Raw genomic sequence first — 12,917 nt, 5'->3', positions numbered from 1 at the left:
CTTTAAATTTAAATAAGCCAACAGCAATGTCTAGTCTGCCGTAACTGCGAAACTAGACTATTCGTAACATTGTCTAACATCGTTCTCTTATGTTAAGAATAATGGTAGTGTGAACGTTACCAATTTATTCTTTTTACTGCTTCTTTTTTAACGAATCTGATTCTCGTTCACGATCGATATTAACAAAAACGGAGCAACAATGTATCATTCTGTCAATAGATCGAATTAAAAAGAAAGTCTCTGCTTTCTTCTTCTTTCAGCGCGATGCCAGAGGCGTGGGTAGCTATCTGGGAGGCGGCAGCATTAGCGACGGTGGCGGCATGTTGACGGTTATGGCGAAGTTGATGAAACAAGAGCTGGCCTCTGACGCCGAGGAAGAGGGCCTGGTGCCTGCCCTCTCCGGCAGGTTCACCTCGATGCGGAAAGTGCCCTCTCTCTCCGACCTGTCCGATCCGGAGAGCTCCTTAGGTGAGTTTTTCTTTTCCATTCGATTTTTCCCTATGTTTGAAACGTTTATGGTAACTGGAAATCACCTGGCCCGTTGGACGATCGTAGGTTCGTCGAGCATCAATGAGGGTTCTTGCTTGTTAAACCTCGTCGATGCTCCGGGTTAACTGTCCTTGCGGATCGATTCAGGTCTATATTTGGGAAATTGACGTGGTAGAATAGTTTTAGTTACTTTTGATAAAAATACTTTCAATTTCGATAACAGATAGCATAACGAAAAGGTTCGTAATCAGTAATTTTTAATCGACGATCTTTTGGATCTGGACCTAATGGAATATGTTCTTCGATGATAGCCATAGAATGTTGATCCATAGATCGGTAAGTTGAAAAATATTTCTTAGTATTTAGTAGAAGCTTCTTTATACTCTACGTGGGTAGATAAAGTCTATGTTATTTCTCTTTGTGAAGGGATACACGATCGAGGGACCCTCTTTAAACTACGTAGCAAGTATCGCGGAGATTTTTCCTGCTAATGATAGCGGATCTATAAGAAGCACAGGCCGCGAGTTAATCAAGGGTGTTAATCGCATGTTTCCATCGCCTTTGTGTTCGATTCGCGCTTTATTTGTCTCCAATATCGTATTGATTCATTAACAGGCCCGTGATTTCCAGTTCCTTTTCTCGCTTTAACCCTTTCGCTGCGCCTTATTCAACGTGTTACAAATTAGTTCTACTTTTATATATTCAAATATAATTTCATCGAATAAAATATGGAATTGAAATAAACTTTAGAGATTTACGAAAGTTGATTGAAAAGTGGCAAATTGAGACGGTTTAAGAACCACGTTGATCGTCTCGATAAATCGAAAAGCAGAGAAAGAGCGACAAATACCGATTGTCTTTTGTTTTTGAAATTTGTCACAGAGTTTACTGTTATTATCCTCTATTCTCTTCGCGTAAACAAACTTACGAAAGTAAATGCTTTGCATTCGCGCGATCAAACGTTAATCGCCAATTTATGCTGAAACTTACGATGAAATTGAAAAATTGACAAAAATCTAGAGTCGATCAATTCGACCTCTGAGAAGCAGAAATATTATCAGCGAAAGGGTTGACGAACGTATAATTTTTCCTTCGTAGAAGAGCTCACTCCTAGGTCGAACGATTATTCACGTTTTATATACACGAAGCGATCGAACGATCGCGATATATACTATGTAACTATGCAATTTGTCCCGGGGTATCGGGTGTTGGCGTGAGAAAATGACACGCTCGCGCGTGTGTTTACCCGGCCGGTCTAGTAATCGTCCAGGCAAATGTTTCAATTAGCCATGTACGCGGCCATTGTAGTTTTAACGCGCCACAAGATACCTATTGTGAGCGGTGGAGGAGAGAAGAGAGGGAGGGAACGTTTCGAGGCTCCCTTGTGTGACGTTAATTCACCGCGCGTTTCAGTAGCCTGTGGGGGAACGTTGAATTTCCCGCAGTCTCGCAGGCATATTCATCGGGCATCTTTATAGTTAATGCACGCGGTTATATGTGCCACGAACGCGTAACAGGTTTCCGGACAGGGGAATAACGTAATTGTAATCATAATCGCTAATTTTCCCCTTTCCCTTTTGCGTGGGATTAGCTGTACTTTATTTTGAGAAAGTTTGTTCGCTTTTTTGACGTCTTCATTCGCTAGGTTGCTAACTAATTCTTTTTTTCTATTAGATCGGACATAGAATAATTCTGAAACTCGAAGGAAAAATAGTATAAACTGAACGAATCTGTAATTTGAGGAAACTATAGATGGTATAAGTTGATTTTTAATAGAAGAGTGTGTGGTCGTAAACGTTAGAACACTCACGTACGCTTGGAGATCGAAAACGATATATTCTACATAAATACGAATTTTCTGTTTCTCTCGTTTTTGATATGATGATATGATTCTAAATACTTTACTTTTCCGCTAAGCCTTCCAATTGATTATGGAACACGTTGCATACGCTATATCGATGAAATTCAACAAAAGTCTTGAATTGAGTCGTTTTGAACGCGAATACAATGTTATTGATAGTATTTTCCAAAGATTGCAGAGCGCACGTATAAAGTTTCTTTTATTCATTTGGATATTCTATTTTCTCAAGTATCAGGCAGTCGATCGGAATCGCGCGGAGTCAGCGGAAAATCCTTGCTCGGTTCGCTCGTGTTTTACGGGAGGATGTAAAAATGGCTTGGAATTTTGTTTACCACCTCGAGGGCCGAAGATGGAAGGGTTTATGTGGGTAGTCGAAAGAATTCTGGAATCAGCTATTCCAGACCTGTGTCTCTGTTGAAACACGATCGATCCAACGGCGTGGTTGTAGTGTTCTGTTAACTGTTGGATTGTGACACTAAAAGGTGCACTTACATCGAGTGATGCTTGCATAATATGAGCGGTAGCTGCATAAGCACTTACTCGTGTATAACTTGTCCGATTAGATCGCGCAGACCGGCTCGCACGACGTTGCGTGTTGCGCTATTTTAAAATTTAAAACGGTGCGGCGAGGAAAAAAAATGAGAGGGTGACCGATCTTAGGGAGAAAGAGAGGAGAATATCTTTCGTGGCACTTTTTTTCCACGAAAAAAAGAGATGAAATATTCTGCGAAGAAAAGGGAAAGAAATGAAAAAGAAAACGGATAACGTTGGTCGAAGCGTATACTCGTGCGAAAATTCTTGGAAGAGGCTTTTGAGTATTAAACTGCGTATCTGTATTCGAAAGGTACAGGACAATTGATCAAGAGCGCATATAATAGTCTAAAAATATCGCCAGTCGATTTGCATACAATTTGCTCGACGCACGCGGCGCGAGTCTCGTGACGAACAAAAACGAATTCCACGAACGACAGGTTGGTTAGTTTCTATATGGTGACCCATAGAGGCGAGAAATACGGAGTACATATATCGAAATATCGTTCATTCGAAGGGTTGATTGACGAGTAAATCGCAGAAAGTGTAGTGCCTTAACAGATGCGATATGTTCGCTCGGAGGACACACTGTCGGAATAGTTGAATATTAAACGGCGACTCTGTCCATCTGTTATCTGTCCAGTTGTTATCAACCGTTTCGATCGGTGTCTAGAGGTGAGCAAAGGCCACCGTGGAGTATTCTCTTGCGAAATTCCGTCCCGTTACGAGCCCTCGTTCCCAATATTTCTATTATACAATCTGTACTGTTTTAATGCAACGTCTGCGACCAAAGGAAGAAGCTCGACTCGTCCTTGACAATGAATACTTCGACGATGCAATTGCGTCAATGCTGTCGGCAAAGTGGTTAATATGCGCGATGTACACATTCCCTTTCCTTTAAGGAACCGACCAAAATATCGATCAACCTTGTCAGCTGAGGAAAGAAACATTCAACGATTTATCGATCGAACTTCTCATACTTCGACCCACAGAATCTCTAAGAAATTCATTTCATAATGGCAAATATGTATATTGTTCGTATAAATATATTGTTCATAAATAGCTTCAAATCGAAAACGGATAAAACCAAATTTAATTCTGTCATCTGTTCATCCACGTTCGTGGTAATTGTAATTTCAATCGAGATTTCTTAAAAAAACAGTCGAGTAGGTGAAGATAAACGAGGCACGTGGAAATCACGAAAAATTGATGGAACGTCGTCGGAGGAAATCGGTTGGCACGGAGCATGGAATAATTCTTGTTACTCGCGGCTCGGCGAGCACGATCAAAATGTAGCGAGAATTTACGAATTGGATAATCAGCAGCATCCTCATTAAGGCCCCCCCACTGAACGCCCCCGCCTTCCATTCTCCTTTACTGGCGTGTGTACGTGCGCGTGTACGCACGCACTCTGGCCCGCTGCTGGATCGTCGTCCACCCACTTATCTACTCCTCTACGTTCGCGCTCGTTACGCACACGATCACAATTTTTCACTGATTCCACGGTTTTCCAGTTCTCGCGTGATCCATGAATCATCCTTGGAAATGTTTTAACACGGTGATTCCATTCCACCGCGCTTTGCTTTCCGCCAATGCGATTTTCTTCGACGGGAAACCAGAAGATCGGGGAAATATCGGCGGAAGAGATTCGCTTGTTTCAATAGAACTCAGTTCGATCGAGATTGAATCGAATTTGTCGAAATTCAAAGAAAGCGAAAGTGGATTTTTCGCAGTTTGCCTGGTAGTTTAAAGAATGAAAGAAATGATGGATTTTTAAAGGAAAAATCGATTCTTCTATTGGGAAAAATATATTTTTGACGAGAAGAACTAAAAGATTTAAGCAGAGATTTGTCTCATCTATCAAATGTTATAGCAAGTACCAGGATCGGTAAAACAGAAACGTTTAACCAAGCGTGAATGTAACAAACGCATCGCGGTTGTAGTAATTAACGGTTTCGTTACGAGTCATTCAACCTTCGTCAGCGTTCACGTTACTTTAGTTACACGTCGACGTAGCGTTTTTCCCATGGAAACCGTCGAAACGCTGATATGCCGGTCTGTCGAGGCTGGTGGAAAATTTAGAATTCCAAATCGAATTCCAGCTCGCGAAGGCCAGCCTCACTCACGTAACTAGTTACTGATTAACGCTAGTTTTTATCTGTTTCTTAATTTTTGCAGGAACTCGATGAAAACCACCGTGTTAGAAACGTGTATCGAATTAGTCCTATATAAATAGATTTGTGCAATTTGTAAGCTTAAGATACAAAGTCTACGTACCGTCCTTAAATTTAGATAAAGATCTGTTAACCGAACTTACACACGTATATTTAAAGGAAATGACGCGATCTAGCAGTACCGATAAAATTAAAGATTTTCTAATTTCTGACGTTATTTCATTTCGGCACTTTCCTCGGGTAAATATCTACGTTTTTCCCCATTCCTCTCGGAAGTACGTTAATATACTAAGCAAATTGGTTTCGTGTTAATACGCAAACGTAAACGTAGATTCTCTAACGGAATGCGACTTCAGTTGGACGTACGTAACTAAACTTTCATGGCTGACTCTGTATATATCAGGTTTCTTCCAAAAAGAGACAAACGTATAGTCTTTAGTCCCCGAAGATTAAATAAAAGATCGGTTCCTTCCTGCGATGGGGAAAGGAATTATTTTATTCGAGCGTAGTTGGAACGAGGAGACGTTTACATTTTCCTGACGGCCGCAGGAGGCCATTGAATAATGCAAGTTTTCTCGGACTTAGTCGTAACAACCGCTCTGTTCGCCATTGTTACCGGATCTCCTTTCTCACCCCGTTGCCACCTGATAGGACATCTGATGACAGTTGCCGGCCGGAATGTTTTATGCAAATAGCCATTGTCCACGGCGACATTGACGCGTACAAACGCGTGGAAATTTTGTTTCTTTCCGTGTTTCCTTACCGTTCAGTCTTGTCAGACTGGAAAACCGACACTACGGTAATAAGAAAATTGCGTACACGAGCACGACGACGGCCACCTCTAGTTCCTCTAATTATCGCAATCGCGACGCACAGCGGCTTTCGAGTTAATTAATCGTCCGGTTCAGCTCTCTACTCTTGAGAGCAAAACCTGACCTGCAGCGGTAATTGCTCTGGCTAATCGCGCTAATCTGGACCTCGTGTTTGGCGATAGAAAAGATAAAGAGATAAAGATTTGCGACTAAGCCAGGTGTTCTTGGGAATGTTTTTGTGCCTTCGTTAAGATAGTCCCAACATTGAAATATATTTAGAACGAGATTGTAATAATTGTAATAATAATTGTAATAATAATTGAAGTTAGATTCGAGGTACAGTTGCTAAAGTAGATGGAAATTGCGTGGAGATTAACCTTGCTATGCTATTTCGAGTATCTCGATGGACGGTCTTCGTCAACTGCGATCAATGGAAAAATACAATTCTTACAAAGGGTACTTCTCAATCCTCACAAACTTGTACCACTCTCGTCCTAAGCTCGTCGGTAAAGGTAACACGCCGTTTACGCTGTCCCTGAAAACTCGTCGGCTCTCTCGAAAGGGGCTGTAAAAATCTGTCACGTGTCGAAGGAAAAGCAAGCGAAGGTTTTCTCTTCCTTCGGCGGCACCACGTGCGATACAGAACTCGTTCGAGTCGAATCCTTGGTCAAAAGCAACCGGATGTTCTATATACGAACCTGCAACAAAGTATTCGTGGTATTGATCTAGGGATATTCGTGAGTGGAACTCGATGGATTGCGTGAAAAGATGCGAGCAAATTCTGCGAAAATGCGTTGGCAGCAGAAAGACTTGGCACAGGTCTGTCCTTCGGTACCGTAACACATGATCGTGGAGAAAAGTGAGCGTGGTTGGCTCTCTTTCTTCGTTGTAGAAGGCCCTTCGTAGCACACAGGGCACGTAAGACGTCGAGCCATGCTCATCCGGTGCTCGCTACCTGGCTGCGGAATAAATTGGATGTGTGTGTGTTTGTGGTGTGTATTTATATATGTATGTATATATTTATATATACATGTATATATATATACATATATATATATACGCAGCCATCACTCACTACTCAGGATCGCTTCTTGGAATGACAAATTGGATACCGCGATCGACAACTCCCCCGCTTTTGAAAATCTTGGACAACTTTTTGTAACGTAGATTGACCCTTTCTTGAATCAATGGTGAAATCCTTCATTGTTTCCTGTGGACGATTCAAGGTACGATTATTCGATGGTGATCAAGAATTTAGTGCTATCGAGTCTGGTAAATAGTTTGTTACGTTTCTTCATGCGGTTTCAATTTGCTTTACATGTTGGATATATTGGGTTGAAAAATAACGATCGGTGATTGCAAAGTTGAAATGGTAAATAATGTGACAAATCCAAATATAAATGAGAAAACCATACATAATTGATTTAGGATCAACAGTTCCAATTTTAGCTCTACCGTGACGTTAACCTTAATAGCTAAAATAAATTATTCTACCGTTTACAAGCGTATTTAAAATAGAATTTACGCTTTTTACCACTAGAGCGATAAATTATTCTACCATTTAGACCCAAATCTAGAATAGAATTTTCCATCAAAAGGATCAGTTATGTATTTATTCGATTATTTATAGTCGTACTCGAAATACAATCCACACTCTTTTCCACTAAGAAAGACGAGCATTTCACTTTTTCCTCCGTTTCCTACCTCTATTACCAAGACGCCCAGGCAGAAAGTGCCTCTTTGTCACAAAATTTGGCAATTTAGGGAGAAGTATCTTTCCGTTAGAAACATGGCTATTCCGTGCGCAGTACATAGGTAAAAAGATAAAACAATCTCGGCCATAAATCTAATCTAGCAGTCCTATCTGTACCTACAGCAGGAGGTTCATCGTTAACTCGTAGAATATCTCTTGTACAAAACTTGTAAGTCTCTAGGCACCTTTGTGAAACATTGCAAAACGGACAATGTAGGCGTCGACTTAACAGTCCATAGGTATTTCTTGGGCTGTTTCGATTAAAATTTCACTATAAACTGCGTCAGGTGACAGGCTGCGCGATGGCGCGTGTCCCTGTCGCAGAAGAACGCCATTTAGCATTTAAGGGGAGGGGAAAAAAATATTCGTCTGCCTTGTACGACGAGTGATTGATAAGATTCATCGGTGTACAAACACACAAGCAGACAGGAGAGAGTCTAGTCACGTAGGCCAGGGTACAGTAGCGTTATTTAAAAGTGGCGGGACAGAAAGATACGAGCGCGCGAGCTGAAGTTTTTACCAGGCATCCTCGAACGCGACGACTTTCGAATCAGATCCTTTACATTTTCTTTTATACGGTAGACACAAGCTTTTTTCTCTACGAGCGCGATATCGGTGGTGTATATCGACGAGAGACAATGTCGTTGGATTTCTTGGGAGAGGAAAAGACGAGTCTCGTAAAATAGAAGGAAACAAGAAGTCACTCTCTGAATAGTTTAATGGTTTAATATTAGTTTCCAATAGCGGTGGAGGATTTACTAGGTTATTTGAGAAGCGTTGAAGCTAGTAGCGTTTTTGACAATCGTCGTTAAGTCTCTGGATTCTGAATTGTATCGTTCTTGTCTGTCACTGACATCTTGCTGCTGGATCTATTCTATGCTCAAGATATACAGATATGCTCAAGTATAAATATATGTTTTTGGAACTTGTTACTTCATTATTTGAAAGAAGTATATCGAAAGGACAATTATGTAGCTGCTGAATAGATGGGAAAATTCCATTGCAGAAAAAAGCGGTACGCGTACTTAGAGCGGTATGTAACGGCCCTCATCTTTCTTCACGTCGCTCAGCTTCGTTCGTTTTATTATTTCCCATTTTCTATATTCGTTTGTGAATGCACGTACTTTCCACGGTACACGATGCTTTTTCCACGCGTACACGTGGGAAAGGATATCTTGGTTTTCGAAATGCAATTCGCGGAATCGTCGTCGTCTGCATAGTGTATCTTGCAGTCGTGGAAGACTTTGTTTGCCACAGGGGGAAGTGGTTGGTCTTTGCGAATTGTTTTCTTGTCGATTCTTGATGCTGACGCGAAACAGACGACGAAGTTTTCGAGCAATCGAGAAACTGAGAAATTCACCGTATCCGTGTATCGTTGTTCGTGTTTTCCATTTTGGCGGGGGATCGTTGCAAAGTCAAAGGTTTCCCCACGAGGCTGTCGGTAAAAATTAGAGATCGGATCGTTGGAGTATTCGACACGGAGAGAACAGGAGGGAAAACGTTGAAAGGAAAAAAAAAAAGAAAAAATGCGGTCGAAGCCTGACGAGTGCATGAGAATGTGCGTGATCGTGGGGAAGAGCGATTGGACGAGGGTGCACGCTCGAAAGGATCATGAAAGGGAAACGTGAACTTATGGGACCACGTTGACCGGTCCCACGCTTCAGTGTCGCTCGCCTTTTTTGTATATTATCCACCGCTTGCATTCTACTTGCGTCTACCTGTTACTCCTTCGTACGAGCTTGTTCGATCAATCGATTATTTTTAACTCTTTTCATTATAATTAAATCCTCTACCTTCATGCAACTCTTGTCAGATTCTTTTTTTATGCTGTTGTTAACGATAAAGCGATTATAATGGTAGATAAAATGTAATTACATCGGTAGCATGATAAAACAGGAGAAAGGGTATTGTAAATGGAGCTGACCCTTTTGGCGGAACGGGTAGCAGCCAATTTGGACATCATAGAGGCATCAAAGCGATGATGTAGCTACGTGGTCAGGCACGAATTAAAATCCTGTAGGCTATCTTTCGAAATTTTTAACTAATTAACTCGTGCCCTTAATTCGTACGTTTTATGGTCATATAACTAAAAAATGAATAAAGACAAGATAATCTCATTTATATCAATATGATACAATCCATCGTTAACAGAAATGAAACCACACGGAAAACAATAGGAGAGCCCTGAACAAAGAAATTATTATACCTAAAGATGGACGTTTCAAGTGAATAGGTTACAATCTCCCCTTTTCCTGTCCTACCTGTTCTTCCTTTTCGTACATCTCAAGCTATAGTTACCGGTTACAAGTGCTATCTCTCGACGGTCGTTTCTGAAAAGAAACGTTCGTTTGTCATCGAAGGGAATCGATCGTTGGCGTGGGCCGTTCTCCCGAGGTTCTGCAGAGAGTACAGCGAAGAAGCATTGCGCGAAATGCGTAACCGCAGCTGTGCGTGCGGTCGAGTCTCCCCTTTCTCTCCTCTCCTCTTCAACTTCTCGTCCCTGTCTCTCGTTCGGCCCGGTTTGCTTACCTACCGGAGACCAGACGCAGATACAGTTCTCACGTCCTCGATCCCGGGAGACGACGATTTACAGTTTCAAACAAACTCTTCTCTCCCTCCCTCTCTCTCTCTCTCTTTTTCTCTTTTTCTCCTCGTCGTTCTTTCCCTCATCTGGGCCTCTCGTTTGCCTGTGGACAGATGCTGCGCTCGTGAAGAGGGAATTTCAAGATTTCCAAATTGCCCTGCGCTCGCTTGAAACGCTCCTCGAGAACTCTGAAGAACGGACCTTCTTCAGAAGCTTCTGCATAGAGAGGAGTTGTCGTTGAGTCTTATGTATATATATTTTTCTTGTTGAATGACAAGAACAGTAGGAGTAGAATGGTAGGTTATTAGTATGGGTTACGCCAAGAAAATTTGTGGAGGCGGTCCTGTGTCCGTTCATTGATACTTGTTTGTTTGTTAATGATGGACGTTCATTGTTAACAGATTCGTAAGTTTGATAAGTTGGTTAGTTGAAATTGTATATGTTTCTCTTGTTGTTAGAGAAGAAGAACAGGGGGAATTGGAACGATATAGATTTTATCATTCTTACGTTGGCCGTATTTAATAAACTCAGTTTCAATTCGTGAATTCGTTATTCAATCTGTTCTTCTCGTCGAAAGAAACGAATAATAGATAAAGTAAAAAATAATAGATAAAGTAACGAAAGCGATTGATTTTCGTCTTGTATTATGTTAACAGAATTGGCGAGGACCTTTCAGTACCTCTTTCATTGGCACCTCTGTCTTCGATAACGAACGCTGATTATTTTTGGTAAATTCATTGAGAAATTTACCTTGCCTCGGTTAAACGTCGTGAATCGATCTCTGGAATCGGTTATCGGTGACTGACAGCTTGTTGTTTCAATGATTTATACCGCTGCTCATTCTCCGAACCGAGAATGCGATGCATCGATGGTCTATTTTTAGACGAGGGATATATATTCTTCAAGTGTCGTTCTGTTTTTCTGCCGCGAATTTCTCCCTCCGATTCGTTCTTCGTCGTTTAAATCCACTTCCATTTTTGTCCCTGATATTTTTTGTCCCAGCGTAGATCGTTTATAAAGTATCGTTAATAATTCATAAAAACAAAGAAGACTACTATTCTTTCAGATTACGTAATCGCGAACGCGTTACCATCGATTCGCAGAATAATCAATTTCGTTCCTGATAAATCGTAAATACCTTTGATAAAGGTACACACGACGCGTTAGCGAGTGAGTTAACGATTCGTTCGATTATACCGGTTCGATCGGTGTATCTGTTCGCCTTAAATAGACGTTGCCGGGGGCATTGGTCGGAGGCGTTCGATAGAAACGAACCTTTCTCTCACTGCCCGACACCTTATTGAGCGGGATTTAAAGATAGTTTAGCTTCGTGAAAAATGCATACGCTTGTCGCTCCCCCGATCCGTGTGAATGATTTTGCACCGTGTCGTCGAGGTCACCGATCGAAACCGGGAAGTGGCTACCTCTATCGGTGCTTTTTAACCTGATCCGTGTAGAGGGACTTCGAGGTCTTCCACATAGGCGGCGTCGTTGTCGTTCATGTAACCCACCATGGGTAAAACAGGAATCTTCCTGGGCCCGGAATCCGGGGAATCCTCGAGGTTGCGTTACTTTGGCGAGCTACTAGCGAGCTGTTAGCATTTACATACACGTAATTCAACAGAACTCTATAAAGTTGCATTACAGTAGCACTGTTTCTAGTGATACTGACAATATGTAAATCATTCTTTGATTCCTTCTAACTCGTATAAAATGTAAAAGGGGAAGATAGTTGCCGTGTTCTTCTCATAATGAAATTTTCTATTTCAAAAAATTTCTACGAGAGAGAGTATCGAATTGAGTCAAAAAGTTTTACGAAAGGATTAAAACTCTATAAACTATATCTAAAAAGATTTTCAAACTAACTTTGGATATTTATTTATAATCTCCGAAAACTAGCACCTTATTCTCAATACGTGGACCAAGTTGTTTCCAATCTAATTCAGATCCAAGTTATACTAAACTTTGAGGCTTGAAGTCTTTCGAGATGACCGTAATCCAAAACACGTAAGAGTTAGGAATCGAGAGAGAAGGAAACAGGCCTTGGTGGCTTGGTAGAGGGGAGATGCGGTCGATAAGGAGCAGATAGGAAGGTATACACGAAGGGAATAAAGGAGGAAGGAGAGAAACAGGTAGCAACAGGTTGTGACGTCACGAGGCGCCACGCGACTCAGCTTCATTCACGAGGAGGCAACCGGAGAGCCAGGCCGCGGAGGGTGGACCAGGAACTAATAAACGAAGCGGCTTCTCGTTCTCGTGTTTTCTCACGTGATTCGACAAGCCAGTTTATCTCCGTGGACGGCCACGAAACCCGGTCCGGCAATTAGTAGCCCGTAACGGTTTAATTCGCCCCGGTATCGAGCCTTGATTTCTGATTTTCAGATTGATACGCGCTAAGTTAATGCGTTTCTCTGGCTGGTATTATGTTACGGATGTCGTTTAAAACGTTTCGCACAACCCGATTCGAATTAACGTTTCGTTCTGCTCGAATTAAAATTTCCAATCCGACCGACTTGCCATTTTTATTCTTGAATTAAAATTATGCTGCAGACATCGAAAAATAGATTATGAATAATAACGAAGAATAGATTATGAATTTTCATGCGAGTTTATATTTTTACGAGCGTCAAATAAATAGAAAATAAACATCTATTTCTCCTTTTCCGAGTTGAAAATATTTTTCGATATTACGTATAATCCGTGGACTATTACG

At 41.4% G+C, this 12,917-nt stretch overlaps 1 protein-coding gene across 4 annotated transcripts in view; it reads left to right on the top strand.

Moving 5' to 3' along the window:
• LOC126928922 (ETS-like protein pointed) overlaps window positions 1-12,917 on the top strand; it is a 142,979-nt gene that overhangs the window by 15,511 nt on the left and 114,551 nt on the right. For all 4 annotated transcript variants that reach the window (XM_050744814.1, XM_050744816.1, XM_050744818.1 and 1 more), the window contains one exon: window positions 261-468. In XM_050744814.1, coding sequence (XP_050600771.1) covers window positions 261-468 — 208 coding nt within the window. The remainder of the gene's footprint in view (window positions 1-260; window positions 469-12,917) is intronic.

Source organism: Bombus affinis, chromosome 2, assembly GCF_024516045.1.
Source record: "Bombus affinis isolate iyBomAffi1 chromosome 2, iyBomAffi1.2, whole genome shotgun sequence".
Taxonomy (NCBI): Eukaryota; Metazoa; Arthropoda; class Insecta; order Hymenoptera; family Apidae; genus Bombus; species Bombus affinis.
Note: the sequence above shows the minus strand (reverse complement) of the source record. Positions and strands in the feature narration are given on the sequence as shown.